At 35.6% G+C, this 19,954-nt stretch overlaps 2 protein-coding genes across 2 annotated transcripts; both read right to left on the bottom strand.

Moving 5' to 3' along the window:
• Nucleotides 1-1,305: 1,305 nt before the first annotated feature.
• On the bottom strand, nt 1,306-3,558 carry LOC109173876 (rho-N domain-containing protein 1, chloroplastic). Its single transcript, XM_019323215.1, has 2 exons — nt 3,378-3,558; nt 1,306-2,670 (listed from the first exon to the last, which is right to left on the bottom strand). Exons 1-2 carry the CDS (start codon nt 3,415-3,417, stop codon nt 1,598-1,600), a joined length of 1,113 nt encoding a protein of 370 aa, XP_019178760.1. The 5' UTR covers nt 3,418-3,558; the 3' UTR covers nt 1,306-1,597.
• Nucleotides 3,559-17,302: 13,744 nt separating this feature from the next.
• On the bottom strand, nt 17,303-19,650 carry LOC109173830 (legumin A-like). The gene is made up of 4 exons (XM_019323146.1): nt 19,311-19,650; nt 18,973-19,208; nt 18,204-18,719; nt 17,303-17,871 (listed from the first exon to the last, which is right to left on the bottom strand). Exons 1-4 carry the CDS (start codon nt 19,609-19,611, stop codon nt 17,485-17,487), a joined length of 1,440 nt encoding a protein of 479 aa, XP_019178691.1. The 5' UTR covers nt 19,612-19,650; the 3' UTR covers nt 17,303-17,484.
• Nucleotides 19,651-19,954: the final 304 nt, after the last annotated feature.

The raw sequence follows: 19,954 nt of genomic DNA, 5'->3' as shown, positions 1-19,954 counted from the left end.
TTTAATGTTAAGTTGACAATTGATGATATTTATGGACAATGTTAAGTTGGCAATTAATAATAATAATGAATTAATTTCACTTTTGGTCCCACGACTTTTGAGTTCTTATCACTTTTGGTGCACAATTTTAAATTTTTTCAATATTGGTGCCTAACTTTGTTATTTTTATCAGTTTTGGTCCTTCTAGCCAAATTGACGGTAAAATATTTCTGGATTTTATATTTTAGGGGCAAAATCGTCATCACATGGAAAGACCTTCAATATTTAAACAAAAGAAAAATCATATTAAGAGGAAAAGAAGAGTTTTCCAATGGTCGAAACTATAAATCCCATAGATCTGTCTGGTTTCTGCCCATCTTCCCCATTATTCTCATCATCAAACACCTATAGATATGATTTTACGGTGATTTTGTTTAAATACTGAAGATGTTTCCTTGGGATGGCGATTTTACCCCTAACAATATAAAATCCAGCAACATTTAGCTGTCAATTTGGCCGAAAGGACCAAAATTGATAAAAATAACAAAGTTATGCACCAAAATTAAAAAAATTTAAAGTTGTGCACCAAAAGTGATAGAACATCAAAAGTTGTGGGACCAAAAGTGAAATTAATTATAATAATAATGATAATAATACATTACTCCTTAATATTTAAATGAGTGACTCAAAACACAACAATAACCTTACTTGCCCGAGATCTTTCTGTGGAATGCAAGGAAAAAAATCCAACCAAATTGCCAACTCAGTTTCAGCTGCCTGACTATGATGTTTTGTTTTTCTAAACCTTGTGTACCAGGCTCGATTATACTGAAAAGGTAAATCATACTAGAAAAATTATGTGTAATAAACTCGACCGAGATAGTAACCTACAAATTATATAGTGATAGATTACACTAAAAAAAATCAGTATTGTAAAAATCACACCTAGGCGCTAGGCGGCGCCCGGCCATGTCGAGGAACGCCAAAATCGACTTCCTCCGCGGCCGCCTAGGAACCCCCTTTCTTTTTTTGGCGAATAAGCCCCTAAATTTTTTTTATAAAAAAAGTTAAAAATAAAAAATAAAAAATCGAGCAACTAGCGTCTTTATCAACACTGAAAAAAACCCTAACCAAAATGGTGCTGGCAAGAATTGATGTTAATAGCGGAGGATGAAAAGAAAATTTGTAGGAGCTCCAACTTGGGATACAAAGAGAGCTTTACAAATAGTTAGCCTTAGTATCATCTGCAACGTCTGCATCATCTTATCTTTGGAATGAAATCTCAAATAATCCCATTCCATAGAAGACAATAGAAACTAAATCATAGAACAAGACACAAGACTTTCTGGTAATCTATTGTTTTTCAAATGAGCTTTCATAACATCCATAATCCACGTGGAGCAAGTCAATTGGTGCATATTGAAAAGGGAATAAAACCAGGCAAGGGATTATGAAGCTAATGGAAAGGTGAAGCTGAGAATTTAAGATAACCAAAGCTGTCTAACAGTATTGTTTAGTAAAAGGGGGAAAAAAATGGTAGCACAGAAGTTGCATTGCTGTAACAACAAAATGGAGCCATGAAACAAAATTTTCAAGCTCAGTTGCCAAGATAGAGGCTTCATGTTTGGCTCAGCAACTCAATGAGCTCTACTTTCTTCATTTTTGAGTATCCTTTCACACCGCGAGTCTTTGCAATCGCTCTCAGTTCGGGTACTGTCATTTCATCAAACTTGTTGGCGCCAACTTGGTTATGTTCTTCATCATTATCATCTTCATCATGAATGTCAGTACTCTCGTCGTCTGACAGCTCATCAAACACATCCACATCTGAGAAAATCGGTTCTGTGAGAGACGCAAGCTCATCAACCTTACTTCCGGTGCTATTGAGAGATTTGAGTTTTGAATTTATCCCAAGACGTTCTCCATCAGTTTCAGCAGGTGCAACAGGGTTAACAGTATCTTCCTCGGAATAACTAGGCTGAAACTTGACCCTAGAAACTGGTGATCTCCGTCGGAAATTTGACATTGGTCGGTTACCCACAGGGGCTTCACTTTCTCGCTGTTGACGCTTCAAAATGCTTTTCGATTCAAAGCTGTCCGTGCTTCTCTCATCAGTGGGACTAGACTGGTCCAGAATGAAGTCAGTACTACTGTCAGTTTTCTTCTCTTTCTGAACTGCATGTTTCCTTAAAAGCTTCAAAAGTGAATCTACAGTTTCACTCTCTTTACCTTTACCCTTAGCCTTTGGCTCTGGAACTTTGTTACCTTCTTTCACAGCCGCTCTTTCACGGAGTTGAGCCTGCACCTTCCTGAATAGTTCAACAATCTTCTTCTCCCTCGGACCAGGAGTTGCAGTCCCTTGGACTTTTGATGTATTCGATGCAGTAAGCAGTGGCCCATTTTCGGACGAGAACATTTCAGACTCTTCTAGGTTATCATAGCCATCTCTATCTTCATTTTGCCTTCGGAAGCCCCCATGCTTGTTATACTTTGAAAAATCAGGATTATTCCTCGGATTGCTAGAACTAGCACTACAAACAAAAGATGAACTCCTGGTAGTAGATTCCAGATGTAAAATATTGGTCTTGGGAAATTTCTTCCATTTACCAGGAGAAGAACATGGTGATATGTTCACCACTCCTCCAGATAACCCAGAGCATGGGAGACATTTACCATCTGGTAACCCATATCCTGCAACAGGTTAGGAAGCATTTTACATATAATTTAACAAATAATAAAGAATCTAAAATCCTCAATCAATAGTTCTAACACAAAAAAAAATACTTTTTGATCCTCTGTAAAATTAATTATTTTAGTAGTAGTGTACTATCACTCTTGAATTTCAAAACTTCAACCACTTAGTCCATCCAACTTCATTCAATAGTAGGAAAAGAGTCTCATCAATAATTCTACAAAGATTGTAAATAGCCAATTTAGTACTCTCATATGCATGGGAAACAACTTGCCCAACTATTCTAAGCTCCTCCAAGGATAGCTGAGTTTATACAACAAAATTACTGAAATTCTAATATCTCCACCATTCATTCTCTAGCATACTAAGAGGGAGGTCGATGAATAATGCTGGAAAAAGGAAACCTTTCTGGAAGTCAATTAGGACTGAGGTGAGACAAGAATTCAAAAGTGAAACTGCAAGCATTTCATCAAACAGAAAGTGTGCAACGCGTAGAAATCACAGCACACAGAGAAAACACCCCCAAAATGGAAACTTAAGCCACCATTTAACACACAAATGCCGAAAAACTAATGGCGGCATCACAAACATAAGGATTTGCACACAATTTTTTGCAGTCGAGAAGCTCGTGCTTGACTATGACGCTGTATCCGCGTAAAGCCTAAACAGTTCATCGTGAAGGAAATTAAACCGCAGGGATAATTACCTGAAAAGCTTTTTGCAGGGAAATAAATCCTGCACGACATTATTTTGGAACAGAGCTTGGAAGCGCTCTAATGGCGGTTTCGCTCCCGCGTTTGGTCGATACTTGATAAGGAACGTGGGTGGGGATAATCGACTGTTCCGGACTTCGGGTAGGGTAATGTGGAGAATTGAGAAATGAAATACGGAGTAATTTTTATCATCTTAAATATAAAAATAAAAATAAAAATATATTTTTTCAAATCAACAAAAATAAATAAATAGCACATCGGTGTTAAACCACGCCAACGAGCAATTGTTTTCATTCATTTACTAGTATTTTCACCCGTGCGATGCACGGAATAAAATTGTTGTAATATATTAAGAATATTTAAATCGATAAAGAGTTAATTTCACCAGAGGTCGCTTATCTTCCTGACAATTTCAAATTTAATCCTAGACTATAAATATTAATTATTACGATTTATTCTATGTTATATTCTTACGTTAATATTCTTACTATTATTATTAACACTTAATTACTTTTAAATATTATTTTTACCACTTATATTATTGTATTATTATTATTATTATTATTATTATTATTATTATTAGTTTCTTTTGAAGTTTTGTTAGTATATAATGGCCGTGAGTCACACAATAATAATATAATCATAATTAAATATTCTTGTATTGTATTCCGTGAGTCACAATAATAATATAACAATAATTAAATATTCTTCAATTCTAATATTTTTCAAGGATTTCTATTACCATCATTAATTGTTCCCTAATTTACCATAATTAAATAATTTGACCAATTATAAAGAGAGATTATCAAATAATGCACTGGACAATTTTTTTAATTAAAAAATTAAAAAATTCATTAATAAAACATAAGGTTATCATAGTTTTTTCTTAGAAACTATTTAATAAAGCATTTTTTTAGAAATTGGTGGGTCAAACTGCCTACGGCAGTTTGCGTTGGATAGATCTCGAAAAAATATGCGATTTCAAAAAAACATTTGTCCAAAACGGACAACCGAGTCAAATGTTATGCCTTGCCGAACTTTTGACACATCACAACTTTTACCCAGAATTATTGTACGAATGAGAAAGTAGAAACCAATATATTTTATTGGGAAGAGAGATTTTTTAGGAATTGGGCGGGAAGTTAAAATTCCAGGATTTTGTTATTATATATAGTATAGATGTACAAAGGGAATTGTATTATACTACTTTAAAATTTTAGAATAGAATTTTTACCCATAATTATTGTACGGATGGAAAATAGAAATCTATATATTTTATTGGGAAGAGAAATTTTTTAGGAATTGGGCTGGAAGTTAAAATTCCAGTATTTTGTTATTATATATAGTATAGATGTACAAAGAGAATTGAATTAAACTACTTTAAAATTTTAGAATAGAATTTTTTCCCAGAATTATTGTACGGATGGGAAAGTATAAATCAATATATTTTATTGGGAAGAGATATTTTTTGGAATTGGGCGGGAAGTTAAAATTCCGGGATTTTGTTATTATATATAGTATATAGATATAGATATAGATGTACAAAGGGAATTGTATTACACTACTTTAAAATTTTAGAATAGAATTTTTACCTAGAATTATTGTACGGATGGGAAAATAGAAATCTATATATTTTATTGGGAAAAAAAAATTTTTTAGGAATTGGGCGGGAAGTTAAAATTACAGGATTTTGTTATTATATATATTATAGATTATAGATTATAGATTATAGATTATAGATTATAGATTATAGATGTACAAAGGGAATTGTTTTACACTATTTTAAAATTTTAAAATAGAATTTTTACCCAGATTTATTGTACGAATGGGAAAGTAGAAATCAATATATTTTATTAGGAAGAGAGATTTTTTAGGAATTGGGCGGGAAGTTAAAATTTCAGGATTTTGTTATTATCTATAGTATAGACTATAGTATAGATGTACAAAGGGAATTGTATTACACTATTTTAAAATTTTAGAATAGAATTTTTACCCATAATTATTGTACGAATGGGAATGTAGAAATCAATATATTTATTGGGAAGAGAGATTTTTTAGGAATTGGGAGAAAAATGTTAAAATTCTAGGATTTTGTTATTATATATGGTATAGATGTACAAAGGGAATTGTATTACACTATTTTAAAATTTTAGAGTAGAATTTTTACCCAGAATTATTGTACGAATGGGAAAGTAGAAATCAATATATTTTATTGGGAAGATAGATTTTTTAGGAATTGGGCATGAAGTTAAAATTTCAGAATTTTGTTATTATATATAGTATAGATTTACAAAGGGAATTGTATTAAACTACTTTAAAATTTTAGAATAGAATTTTTAACCAGAATTATTGTACGGATGGGAAAGTAGAAATCAATATATTTTATTGGGAAGAGAGATTTTTTAGGAATTGGGCGGGAAGTTAAAATTCCGGGATTTTGTTATTATATATAGTATATAGAGTATATTGATATAGATGTACAAAGGGGATTGTATTACACTACTTTAAAATTTTAGAATAGAATTTTTACCCAGAATTATTTTACGGATAGGAAAGTAAAATCTATATATTTTATTGGGAAAAGAGAGTTGTACAAAAGGAATTGTATTACACTATTTTAAAATTTTAGAATAGAATTTTTACCCAGAATTATTGTACGAATGGGAAAGTAGAAATCAATATATTTTATTAGGAAGAGTGATTTTTTAGGAATTGGGCGAAAAGTTAAAATTCAAGGATTTTGTTGTTATATATAATATAGATGTACAAAGGGAATTGTATTAAACTACTCTGAAATTTTAGAATAGAATTTTTATCCAGAATTATTGTACAGATGGGAAAGTAGAAATCGATATATTTTATTGGGAAGAGAGATTTTTTAGGAATTCGGCGGAAAGTTAAAATTTAAAGATTTTGTTATTATATATAGTATAGATGTACAAAGGGAATTGTATTACACTACTTTAAAATTTTAGAATAAAATTTTTACCCAGAATTATTGTACGGATGGGAAAGTAGAAATCTATATATTTTATTGGGAAAAGAGATTCTTTAGGAATTGGGCGGGAAGTTAAAATTACAGGATTTTGTTATTATATATATAGTATAGATATAGTATAGATGTACAAAGGGAATTGTATTACACTATTTTAAAATTTTAGAATAGAATTTTTACCAGGAATTATTGTACGAATGGGAAAGTAGAAATCAATATATTTTATTAGGAAGAGAGATTTTTTAGGAATTGGGAGGAAAGTTAAAATTTCAGGATTTTGTTATTATCTATAGTATAGATGTACAAAGGGAATTGTATTACACTACTTTAAAATTTTAGAATAGAATTTTTACCCAGAATAATTATTGTACGGATGGGAAAGTAGAAATCTATATATTTTATTGGAAAAAGAGATTTTTTAGGAATTGTGCGGGAAGTTAAAATTACAGGATTTTGTTATTATATATAGTATTGATTTCTAAACTAATTACCACACGCGCTGCGCGAATAGTCTCATGCCCAATGAGTATTTTTAAATTAATGTTTCAAAATTTATTAAAGTATCATTTAATATTTTGACATATATCAATGTGCCAAAGCTCTATTCAAAACGAATGTATTTCCTAGTTATTCCATAGGTTCCCCTTCCCCGTTGATATAAAAAAAAAATGCAAGATTATCAAAATTTGAGTGAATTTCATTTTTAATCTTATTGTTATAAGGGCTTTTCCAATTTTAATCCATCATAATAATTTTTGTCACATTGTGTCCATTATTATTAAAAGTGTTCCAATTTTAGTCCAATTTAAGATTTTTCGTGTACTAAAATTGGAACACTTTTAATAATAGTGAACGCAATATGACAAAAATAATTATGGTGGACTAAAATTGGAATGACCCCTGTAACACTAGGACCAAAAATGAAATTCACTCTCAAAATTTTCATAAAAATAAATATTTTAAGAATGCATAATTATAACTAGAGCCGTCAAAACGGACTTTCCCATGGTCCACACAAGCTGTGTGGACCATATTATATATACTATAAAATAATGTACATTCAGTACAAAAATAATGTATTTTTAGTATATTAAAAATGTACTTTGTATTCATAAAAAGTACATTATTTGAATACTAAAAGTACATTATTTTATATAATGTACATTCAGTACAAAATAATGTACTTTTAGTATATTAAAATGTACTTTCTTTTATGATCCATACATCACTATGTGGACCTTGTCCACACAATAATTTGCCCTACTTAGGTAGGGGTGGATTTCGAAAATGAGTTAATTCCAGCAATGGTCCTCCGACTATATTGATTTTTCAAAATTAGTCTCTGACTTTTAATTTAGACATTTTAGGTCCCTTGACTTTTAATTTCTTTCCAATTGAGGTCCTTTCATCAGAATACGGTTAATTGAATTTAAATGAAGGGGTAAACTCGTCCTTTCACCTGCCTATGTATTATTCTTCATATTTCTCCCTTGTATACGCGATATATATGAAGATAATCTCAACCGAAGTCTTAGAATGTTCCTTGCCGTTCCCCATTTGTTGACGGCTCATGTGTGCGTTTCTCCATTATTGAGATGTTTACAAGGTATAACAGCGAAATATGAAGGCAGAAATACGAAGAATAATACATAGGCATGTGAAAGGACGAGTTTACCCCTTCATTTAAAGTCCAATTAATTGTATTCTGACGAAAAAACCTCAATTGGAAAGAAATTGAAAGTCAAGGGACCTAAAGTGTTCAAATTAAAAGTCGGGGACTAATTTTGGAAAAGAGTTTTTACCCATTTTGGTCCCTTGACTATGACTCATTCTCAATTTTGCATTCCGACTATTAATTGCACCTAATGTGGTCCCTTGATTTTTGAAAATTACCCCAATTTGGTCCTCCGTTACTTTTTCCATCAACCAACCGTTAAATTTAGGGGTATTTTGGTCCATTCATCTGCTCCACGCCACCTGTGTGTCCTCTCTTTGTTAACACGGCCTCCGATTACACCGCCACTCTCTGTTGCCACGCCATCCCCCAACGCAGGATCGAGAAGTGTAACAATGAAAACGTCAGATGGAGTCGCGAAGGGGCTCTATTTTCTCCATCACGACATGAAATCCAACAATGTCCTCTTAGACCAAGAACTCGACCCTCGGGTCTCCGATTTCGGCATGGCCAGACTGATCAGCGCACTCGACACCCATCTCAGCGTCAGCACCCTCACCGGCACGTCGAGATAAGTCCCGCCGGAGTATTACAAGAGCTTCCACTGCACCGCCAATGGCGACGTTTACTCCTTCGGCGGCGTCCTCCTCGAGCTCCGACTAGATCCTCTCTTCGGGTCGGGTCTGGCCCACAGATTATCTCGACGAGACACTAGCTCCAATGTAGGGGGGTAATTAGGGAGTCTTCGACATGAGGCTGAATCTGAAGGGCAAGAATGGGGGTGGTAGCTTGGTGTTGCAGCTCAGCTCCCAGGTTCTTATTGTAAACACCTTGGTTTTCGCAGATTTGATCGCGGGTCCGTCCTTGGGCTGTGACGATGTTCAGAAGTTCAAATCTGATCCTCACAGCTGTAGTAGCTATGTTGATGATTGCATGCACTTTGCTGGAGAGAGAGAGAGACTTGGTGGTGGTGATTGCTGCAGTAGCTATTTCCCAAAACATCCGCCTGGGTCAACCACCGTCATCCCCGCTCGCTGCCTCGCCGGAAAGAAGCCAGAGGGCCGCTGCTGTTCGCGTTGGTTTCTCCGTCTGATTGGTCGGACTCGGCGGCAGCGGTGGTTTCCGGCCGAAATTTGGTTTCTCCGCTGCCTCGCGTTGGTTTCTCCGTCTGATTTCCTTCACTGTCTTTGGCCTCTGGTTCACGGCGGCAAGAGTGTTCAACACGGCAGCAAGAGTATTCACGACGGAAAGTTGGAGAGATGTTTGTTTTGAGGTGGGATTGGTGGGTTGAATGCGAGAGCATCTGAGACGGGTATTGCGATGAAGAAGATGATCTCGGACTAAAGAAACGGCGATGAAGACAACAATTTTATTGTGAATTGACTGAAATACCCTCCACTTAACGCTCAGTTGACGAAAAAGCTAACGGAGGACCAAATTAGGGTAATTTTTAAAAGTCAAGGGACCACATTGGGTGCAATTAAAAGTCGGAATGCAAAATTGAGAATGAGTCATAGTCAAGGGACCAAAATGGGTAAAAACTCTTTTGGAAAATCAGTATAGTCGGAGGACCATTGATGGAATTAACTCTTTCGAAAATAGCAACCCACAAAGGAGCGGGCTTTTTTGGCCCGCCCCGCTTAGGTGCAAGTGCCGCGGGCTGCCCGTAATCACAGAAAATTCCGTTAAGTTCTTGGCAGTGTGTTGTCCAGAAAAATTCTGTTAGACGTATTTTAATGAAAAAATTTGAGAAAATTACTTCTAGGTCTTGGATTGATATGAAATTTTGTGTGTATGTTCTAGACTCGCTGAACTTTATATCTGAAAAAATTTGTATCAAAATTTGTTACCAAATACTCCTAGAAAATTTCACAATCTATGTCAAAAATTTATGAATTTCCTGCTAGTTCCCGTTTCTTGTGTGTGCGTGTGTGTATATATATATAGAGTTAATACCATCTAGAGTCCTTCGAGTATAGTGATTTTGTCACGTTTAGTCCTAAACTTTCAAATTACCACTCATAGTCCTTCGACTTTCAAGTTGTTACCATCTGTGGTCCAAGTTAACTACTCGTGGTCCTTCAACTATAAAATTTTAATCACCCATGGTCCTTCCAAGAGGGCCGTGACAGATTAAATTTTGAAAGTTGAAGGACCATGGGTGGTTAACTTGGACTATAGATGGTAACAATTTGAAAGTCGAAGGACCATGGGTGGTAATTTAAAAATATAGGACTAAACGTGGCAAAATCACTATTTTTGGAGGACCCTAAATGATGTTATCTCTCTCTCTCTCTCTCTCTATATATATATATATATATATATATATATATATATATATATATATGTATAATATTTTATAAAATCTAACTATAACCTAATAAGTAATAACCATAATCACTGAAAAACACCTTTTTTTAGCCAATTTTAAAGGAACTCGAAAAAAAATTGAAAAATATGACAAGGTTACATCTGAAAGCATTTTAAAAATAATGATAATAAAATTAATTGAAAAAGTTTCAAAAGAAACAAGAACAACAAACCAAAATCTTCCATTTATAGATAAAGATCTCTTCAAAGGTAAACCGAATTTATTATTTAGATCGTGAGAAATAGGTGGAATGAAAAAAGAAAAAGATTCTAGAATAAGCAACCAAATAATTGATAAATCTTTTAGTCAAACTCGAATTTCAGATTGGACAAATTCTTCACTGATAAAAACTAAAATGCAAGATATGACGGATAGAACAAGTACAATAAAAATCAAATAGAAAGATAGGTTAATGTTTTAAAATTTTAGACTATGGACTTTATAATTATTGTTATGTATTATGTAACAAGTTATTTTAATTATTTTTAGAATGTACAAATGGTAAAACTTAACGAAGTATCAAACTAACAACTTAAGAATTAAGAACGAAAACAAAAAAGGTGGTGGGGGCCCACCTAGCCTGGGGCCAGTAAAACCCAGGCCCACCAAGGAGCGGGCTTTTGTGGCCCACATCGCCAGCCCGTATTGACATCTCTAACTATGACTTGTGGCAGAAATGTTGGATTAACTAGTGCAATAGCAATTTTTGAGGAAAGCCCCCTTACTGGATAGTACCCTGAGCATAGTTTTGCAACACAAAACCTTATTAATTAGTGTGATCCATACTTCCTCTTGTTGTCACTTATGCCAAAAATGAATTTTTTAGTTGATCTAGTCCCATGGTGTGTTTCACTACAATTTTAGTTCATTGACACAATGCACATTCAAAAACATAACAAAATCCTCATTCCCCAAAATGACAATGATAATAGGTATACTTTCTTATCTGTGTTGAATATATACTGTGAATTAGGTGTATCGTTTCATCAATGTCCAATGTATTATTCTAATTAATTGACCAAAGTTCATGTTAAATTTTATATTATATTTTTTAATATATTATAACATATTCATTGTATATGTTTAACAATTATGTCAATTTTGATTGGGATGTGTTCGAATCTAAAACCTTCTTTATGAAAATAAATGTGTAAGTTAAGAATAATAAATAGTTAACGAAATATTCCGTTACTAAAGTTTACATTGACGGAATACAAGGGTATTTATAAAAAGTAAATAATATAATAGAGGGTAAAATAGACAAATAATAAAAAAATACTAAAATAAAAATAATATGAACCATTCATTTCGACATACAATTATACCAACATTTTTTAGTATCTGTTAGGGGCTAACTGTATTGGCTCTTATTATATTTGTTAATTAATAAACACTTTACAAACTTTATTGACTCTTATTATATATTTGTTAATAAATACCTTACAGGATGTCATTAAGCTACAAGCTACTTGACTTGTCTTGGTAATTAAGTGTGACCAAATTATTATTGGTTTGGCCCATGGGAGTCACCTAGTCAATCTACGGCAAATTATGTTGTGGAACCGTGTCCACTTTGCAAGGTTATGAACATAGAGTTGTGAACATAATTATGAACATATAGTTCTGTAATTATGAATATAGAGATTCAATAATTGTGAATATGAAGTTCAAAAATTATGAATATATAGCTTTATAATTATGAACATATAGTTCAGTAATTATGAACATAGAGTTCTGTAATTGTGAATATAAAATTTAATAAGTATGAACATGAAGTTCAAAAATTATGCATATAGTTCAGTAATTATGAACATAAAATCGTGTCCACCTTGTAAGGTGGACACGGTTCCACATCATAACAATTGTCAATCTGCTCATGTGAGGTCAACCAGACCTGAACAAGCTAGCCGAATTGCACCGCCATAAGTTATACCAAGAACCCGGATCCAAAATATACAATTTATATACTGAATGTTCATAATTTGAATTGTGAACATTTAGTATGTAAGTTGTGTATGTAAATTGTGAATATTTATTCTCTAAATTGTGTATTTTTAAACCCAAATCTACAGAATAATTTGTGGTACACCACACGGTCCACACCACCATTAAACAAGCCTTCTTAGACTACCAAGGCCCAAGCCTTCAAGTCTTACCCACATTATAAAGCCCACTAAACTTATTGAACATAGCTCAGTCTCATTATTTTCAATCGTTATGCTATGGACCCTTGTCCAACATACATTGTGGACACGGAACGGTACTATAAGTGGGCAATTTATATCGTATATCAGGATGGGCATTGCATTGTGCGCCCTGATACAAAATGACGACATTTTACATAACTGTATAAAAAAATTATACATAATTGTATAAACAAATACACATAATTGTATAAACAAACACACATAACTGTATAAAAAAATACACATAATTATATAAACAAATACACATAATGATATAAACAAATACACATAATCACGTCAACTCCCTTCCACGCATCCCAAAACGACGTTGTTTCGGGAGGCGCGGGACGCACAGTGCTGCGCGCGCCGTGGTGCAGGGTATAACGATTGCTGTAAGTGGCACTGTTATCTCCCACCATTTTTTTTTAAATTTCAGACCGCTTCGTTATAGTAGCATATGTTCATAATTTTATCACTATATGTTATAATTGTAAGTTCATAATGTTAGAGCTCTGTGTTCATAATTGCATAATTGTACATTCATAATCAATGTTGAAAAAATCGCTAGGCGCCCTCTAGGCGCCTGGGGACCGCCTAAGGCGCCTGGGGACCGCATAGGGCTCCTAGAGCGCCTAGAACGCCTAGGCGGGCGCCTAGAGCGCCTAGGCGGGCGCCTAGAGCGCCTAGGCGGGCGCCTAGAGCGCCTAGGCGGGCGCCTAGAGCGCCTAGGCGGGCGCCTAGAGCGCCTAGGCGCCGATTAATCGGCGCCTAGGCGCGATTTTTGCAACAGTGTTAATAATTCTATAACTGTACATTCATAATTCCGTTACTGTACATTCATAATTTTTTTTTTGAGAACTGTACATTCATAATTCAATAACTATAAATTCATAATTTTCGAAGCTCTATGTTCACAATTTTAGAGCTCTATGTTCATAATTTTATCACTATATGTTCATAATTATAAGTTCATAATGTCAGAGCTCTGTGTTCATAATTTCATAACTGTACATTCATAATTCCATAATTGTACATTCATAATTCCGTTAACTATACATTCATAATTCAATAACTGTACATTCATAATTTTCGAAGATCTATGTTCACAATTTTAGAGCTCTATGTTCATAATTTTCACTATATGTTCATAATTGTAAGTTCATAATGTCAGAGCTCTGTGTTCATAATTCAATAACTGTACATTCATAATTTCATAACTGTACATTTATAATTCCACAAACGAATAACGCCGTTAACAGCGAGACAAAATCAATTTTTTTTTTTTAAATTGGAATGCCGTCGTTTTGGACTCATGTCCACAATGCATAGTGGACACGAGTCCACAGCATAATTTGCCCATTATTTTCAATCGTTATGCTGTGCATCCGTGTGCACCATACATGGTGCACACGGATGCAAAAACGACGTCGTTTTGGCTAAAAACGCGCGTCCCACTTAAAAAAAAAAATCCAGTTTTGATTCCCCTCAACAACATTATGTTGTTCATTCATTCTGGATTTTTAGTTCATAGATTCTGGATTTTTAGTTCATTGATTCTGGATATTTAGACGAAAATCGATACTGATTTTTTTTTTTTCCATTCATGCTGGATATTTAGTTGATTCATTATGGATGGATATTTAATTAGTTCATTCATTATGGATTTTTAGTTCATTGATTCTGGATTTTTAGTTCATTGATTCTGGATATATAGTTCAAATTATGCACAACATAATGCTCTTACCGGGAATCGAAACCAATTTTTTTTTTAAGTGGGACGCGTGTGATGTAGCAAAAATGAGTGATGGTGAGTGTACGGGTGTGAAATATCGTCCTCAGGGGATTGGGGGATATGACACGCAATATGCAATCACAATAAACTAGGCACTAGCATAAGGAAATCAACAAGAAGCTAAGCAAACTACGAGTTTAAGGAAATGATAAGACTAACACATATACACAAAGATAAACACAAAATAAAGAAATAGGACTCAAGCTAGTGAGCATTATCATATAGTTGTTTTAACAACCTAAGGGATTAGGGAGAACAAGTAACAAAGGAAACAAGCGGGAATGCACGTAGGTATCCTAGTCTACAAACCATTCTCGTGATTAATAAACAAGGATTAGAACAAGGAATTGCCCCACTTTCGTGGTGAATCAATTCCAAGCCCATCAAGCACACAAAGCATCTAAAGTCCCCAATTTCCCCTATTTTCATAGGAAGAAATCGGGTCTAAGCAAGGGGTGGCTTGGATTCATCACCCAACTCTCGTTGAGGCAAAGAATCCTCCAAAAACAAGCTAATTAATGTGTACATCAAACATTAACAAGATATAAATACAAAACCTTCACAAACACATGAACCCTAGGTTACAGTTCTTCCCCTTTTTGCAATAATCACAAATCAAGCATCAAGATAGATAACACAACCCTAACTCAAGTCCATAAACTAACTACTCATGATTCAATAGCACAAAGAACACAAAAACATAAATGTAAAGCATAAACATTGCAAAATAAAGAGATAAAAGAGAGAAGAAAACTTCACTAAGAAATTGATGGTGAATCTTGGAATCCAAGTGTTGAATCCTTGATTACAAGCTTGAAAAATGTTAAGAAACTTAAATCTAAACCTAATCTAACACTACAATATGAAAGGAAGTGAAAGAGAGAAGCTAGGGCTCAACCATGGGTCAAAACCATGTAGAAATGAGAGAAAATGGGGTTAAAAAGAGGCAGAGCAGGTTGGGACGGCCTCTTGGATGGGAGTACGCCAGGGGTACGATTTTTGGTGCATTTCCAGTGAAAACTGGATCAGGGAGAAGAGATGCGTACTGGCATGCGTACGGGCATACGGCAGGGCGTACGAGGCTCCTGGAAACAGAATTCTGTGCACTTGTCTTGACTTCTAGGCTATTTTCCTCCTCTAAAACCATTTTATTGGCACTTATGATCTTCAACAAAGTTGTATCCCTTTAAGTTGGCTTTCCAATGGTGCAAGAATTACTCCATTTGGACATTTCTAGGCCGAGATATGGTCAAAAAACCGAACAGTGTCCGAGATGAGCGAAAATTACAATGTCTTGATCTTTTGCTCCTCTTTTGTTTTGGTTTACCCAAATGACTAAAACCATTGAATACACCACTCTTAGGCTCCCTTGGAAGTATTTTGTCCATCCTCTTAACTTCTCATTGGCTCCCATTGACTCCTAATGCATCCAAAATGCTCTATTTGACTCCAATGTCCACCAAAATGCCTGAAAATACTCATTTTTATTTTCAAACAAAACTCCTAGCAAAATAACACAATTTAATCATAATCTCATGAAATTTGGAATGATCTATAAGCAAAATGACTTAGCGAAAGGGAGGAAAATATAGACAAATAAGCACTTATCAGCGTGTTTGCCCATTATTTTGGCAAATTATGTTGTGCATCCGTATGTACCATGCATGGTGCATACGGATGCAAAAACGACGTCGTTTTATTAAAAACGCGCGTCTCCTCTTAAAAAAAAAAATTCAGGTTCGATTCCTAGCAACAACATATGAACTAAAATTCCAGAATCGATGAACTATAATTCAATAATCGATGAACTATAATTCCATAATCGATGAACTATAATTCCAGAATCTATGAACTAAAATTTCAGAATCTATGAACTAAAATTTCAGAATCTAACCTATGAACTAAAAATTCCAGAATGAATGAACTAAAATTTCAGAATCTATGAACTAAAATTTCAGAATCAATGAACTACAATTCCAGAATCGATGAACTATAATTCCAGAATCAATGAACTAAAATTCCATAATCTATGAACTAAAATTCCAGAATGAATGAACAACATAATGCTGTTGCTGGGAATCGAACCTGATTTTTTTTTTTTAAGGGGAGACGCGCGTTTTTAATAAAACGATGTCGTTTTTGCATCCGTATGCACTATGCATGGTGCATACGGATGCACAGCATAACTACTCCATTATTTTAAGCTTAGTAAGCTTAATCTTAAAAAAAAAATTCAAACGTAATTTTTTTTTAAAGAACCAGATTCATTAATTCATATCCAAAAGTAACACGTTACAAAGAGAAAAATGGAGGATCTGAAAATTACTCCGAACAACCAGACATAGAAATGGGCTGCTCAGCTGCAATAACACATGAGCCGTTTCGTTGATCATCTAGAAAAAGTTAAATTTACATGAATAAACTCATTCAACAAGTTTTTGATATCATTTAAAATAAGATGCAATGAAGATGCATCCAAAGTGTCATTAAGACTTTGAATCACAAGCAACTACAAGTCCGTTTCAACTTATACTTGATCAAAGTTGTTTTGCTTAATTAAGCCAACTTAAAGACTCTCGAACCGCTACGCTTCGGCTTCTTTGGGTGAGAATATACCTGTCCATTGAATCCCTTTTGAAGCTACAAAGTCCCCATTGTCATCTCTTAGGACACTTCCAAATCCCATTATATTGTAACTCCTTTCTTGTCAATGGCTGCATCAACATTTAACTTTAAAAAACCTATATTCGGTTTCATGAGACGGTGTGATGAGACCCTTTAATTAATTTAAACTGAACTATTCACCATTCATAACATAACATAAATAAATAACACAAAAACATAATAAGAATAAAATGTAAAAATCATAAGGGAAAGAGAGATTAAAAGGAAATGGAAATTTATAATATCTCCCAATTTTATTTATATCATTTTTCAACATAATTATTAGGAGCATCCACTTTCCTGTCTTATTCTTCTTAATTCCATAATGGCCGAAACATGCAAATTCAACTAAGCTCTCCGATCTCCGATCTCCGATCCCATACTTGATCTTATTTCTAGCTTAGCTTCCTTCTTACATTACATGAAACGAGATCCCTTATTAGAAGCCTGGTAAAACCAGGTGTTAACCATGTTGAGCTTTAGCTTTTCAGCCTCGGAGTTTGATAGCTCGTAAGAAGCGGCGATAATGCCCGCCGGCAGTCCGGCGAGAGTGGAGGTGCGGCCGCTGAAGGTGTTGTACATGGCGTTTTCATTGGTGTTGAATTCCACCCACTCGAACCCTTCATCTCCGGCTTGTTTCACGACGGCGAAGTTCTGGGGTACGAGGAACAGTTGCTTTTCTTTGACATTCTGGTCTAGGACAAGTTTTCCTTGTTGGTTCACGATCTGGACTTTTGCGCTGCCCTTTGTCACGTACACGAAGCTGTGCGCGTTCATGCTCCATCTTGGTACAATTCCCCAGTTCTGCAACAATAATTTTTTGTGTTTGTCTAGGAATATGAGTTTGTCTCATATGATGAGGAATATAAGTTTATCTCATACTAGGAATAGGAGTGAAACAGGTAGACTTATTATATAGTGATTAGATGCTTATAAATATATTGATTGTATCCTTAAGGAATGGTGTATCACCATCACTATGAATATAAGAATTGTTTAATTCCCGTAGGCACTTTGCCGAATCAGGTAAATTGTCTTCTCTACCCTTTCTGTCATTGTTATTGTTATTTTTTGTTTTGTTTTTAATGTGTATTTGGGATTTGGGACTAGGGACGGAGGAGAATTAAAGCATGTACCGTGTTGAGGACCCCGCGGGCGGCGCTGAGGCGGACGAGGCTGAAAATTGGGAGGGTGAAACTGTTGAGGGTGGTGAAGTGGCCGGCCTGATCATCGTAGATGTCAGCATTTTCAGAGCTCTCGATGTTCTGTAGCACTCTGGCGGTGCAGAGGGTTTCCTCGAGAGCGTTGGATGATCCTCCTCCATGTCGGCCGCCGGATTGTCGTCTTTCTCCTGATCTCGAAGGCGCGATCAACTGAAGGGGCTCCTTCACCAGTATGATGTGTCCTCTCTGCTCCGTTGAATCTTCTCCGACGATCTTCTTCGCTGTTTCCATGTCCGTGTTGAGCGCATCCTTGATGATCTGGGCATCGAAGCCGGCCAGAATGTTGTTGCTGTACCCAAACGGGGAGTCCGTCTCCTCCTGTTGCCCGCCGTGCTGCTGCTGTCCCTGCTCACGTTGTCCTTGTTGCCGGCGTCCCTGTTCACGCTGTGGTGGATGGCTGCTTGGTGTGTCTCCGGCGAGGAAGAACCTCTGCAAGCAAAACAAATCAGCCGCTACTCGAGGGTGTATATAGGAGAGATTATAGTTACTATAGCACATTCAATTGTGCTCAGTAACACCAATACACCATCTAGAGTTCTGAGTCTGAGACAAAACATGACTAAGAGGCAACAGGAACATAATTGTGTCTGGAGATCAACACCATCATACGAGGTCAGAACTCTTGTATACTAATATTCAGTATAGTTAGATTATTTATATCTAATAGTAAGGGCTATCTTACGAGAGGATAATCGTCAAGCTGATTAACATAGTTTGAGGTATCCTGAAGAACAACCAGAACAGTTTGGTCTTTGCCGCTGTTGTAGACCCAGTGAGCTGTTCCCTCGAGGAAGACAAGAATATCGCCTTGTCTGTAGTTTTCAATCTTCTGGTGTTTCTCCGACTGTTTAGATTGCTGAGAAGAAGACTGGTACGTCTCTGCGCAGCCGGGATACACGATACCAAACTGTCCTGACCCTGTTAGAAATGGCAACATACAAGAACAGATAATATAATGTCAGTCCAAATTAAATCAACTTCTGATCTGCTACTCAGATTAATAGAAGAAGAAATACGTTCCTTCAAGGACGTAGGCGACGAGGGGGGCGTTGGTGTAGGAAGGCAAGAGGAGGCCTTGGGGCTCAATGGTGTGGCGGAAGGCAGAGGCGCCGCCGCACTTGAACTGCTCGTCGGAGATGTCCCAGAACTCGGTCTTGCCGCCCTCCGCCGGGATATCAAAGGCGGGATTTAAGGCCTTGATGTGGCTGAGCTGGCACTCGTTGTTCTGGCTCTCCTGCTGGAAGCTCTGCCGGCCAAAGCAGCCATTGAAGAGCACGAGAAAGCTGAGGGAGAGCGAAAGCCAAGCAGAAGATCTCGCCATGTTTGTTACCTTAATTAGCTTGTGTATGTAGAAGAAAGCTTAGAGGAATTGATAGAAATGGCGAGGGTATATATAGGAGAGATGGAAGGCGTTGGAGTTGACACATAGGGGGAGATGGAGATGACATTTTGCAGTTTGCATGGCAATCAAAACTCTCTTCAATTGCATGCGTTACACCTCATTGTTGCATGCATATATGCCTACGTGCGTGGCTAAATACCTCTGAGAATATATGCATTGCAGCATGCAGTACAGTACAGCTCATCCATTTGTTTGTAAGTGTATGTATCCATATATGTATTAAACCCCGCCCAGCTTAGCTTAGCTTCCTTGTACATCTTCA

The sequence above is a fragment of the Ipomoea nil genome, unplaced genomic scaffold (genome assembly GCF_001879475.1).
Source record: "Ipomoea nil cultivar Tokyo-kokei standard unplaced genomic scaffold, Asagao_1.1 scaffold0482, whole genome shotgun sequence".
Lineage (NCBI taxonomy): Eukaryota > Viridiplantae > Streptophyta > Magnoliopsida > Solanales > Convolvulaceae > Ipomoea > Ipomoea nil.
This window is presented reverse-complemented; position numbering and strand designations above follow the sequence as displayed.

Excerpts from the sequence above, each read along its gene's own strand:
- LOC109173876 (XM_019323215.1), bottom strand. The coding sequence starts at position 3,417 with ATGTCGTGCAGGATTTATTTCCCTGCAAAAAGCTTTTCAG. Across the intron at positions 2,671-3,377 it reads CCCTGCAAAAAGCTTTTCAG|GATATGGGTTACCAGATGGT; the intron begins GTAATTATCCCT and ends AACCTGTTGCAG.
- LOC109173830 (XM_019323146.1), bottom strand. The coding sequence starts at position 19,611 with ATGGCGAGATCTTCTGCTTGGCTTTCGCTCTCCCTCAGCTTTCTCGTG. Across the intron at positions 19,209-19,310 it reads CGTCGCCTACGTCCTTGAAG|GGTCAGGACAGTTTGGTATC; the intron begins GAACGTATTTCT and ends CATTTCTAACAG. Across the intron at positions 18,720-18,972 it reads AGCTTGACGATTATCCTCTC|AGGTTCTTCCTCGCCGGAGA; the intron begins GTAAGATAGCCC and ends TTTTGCTTGCAG.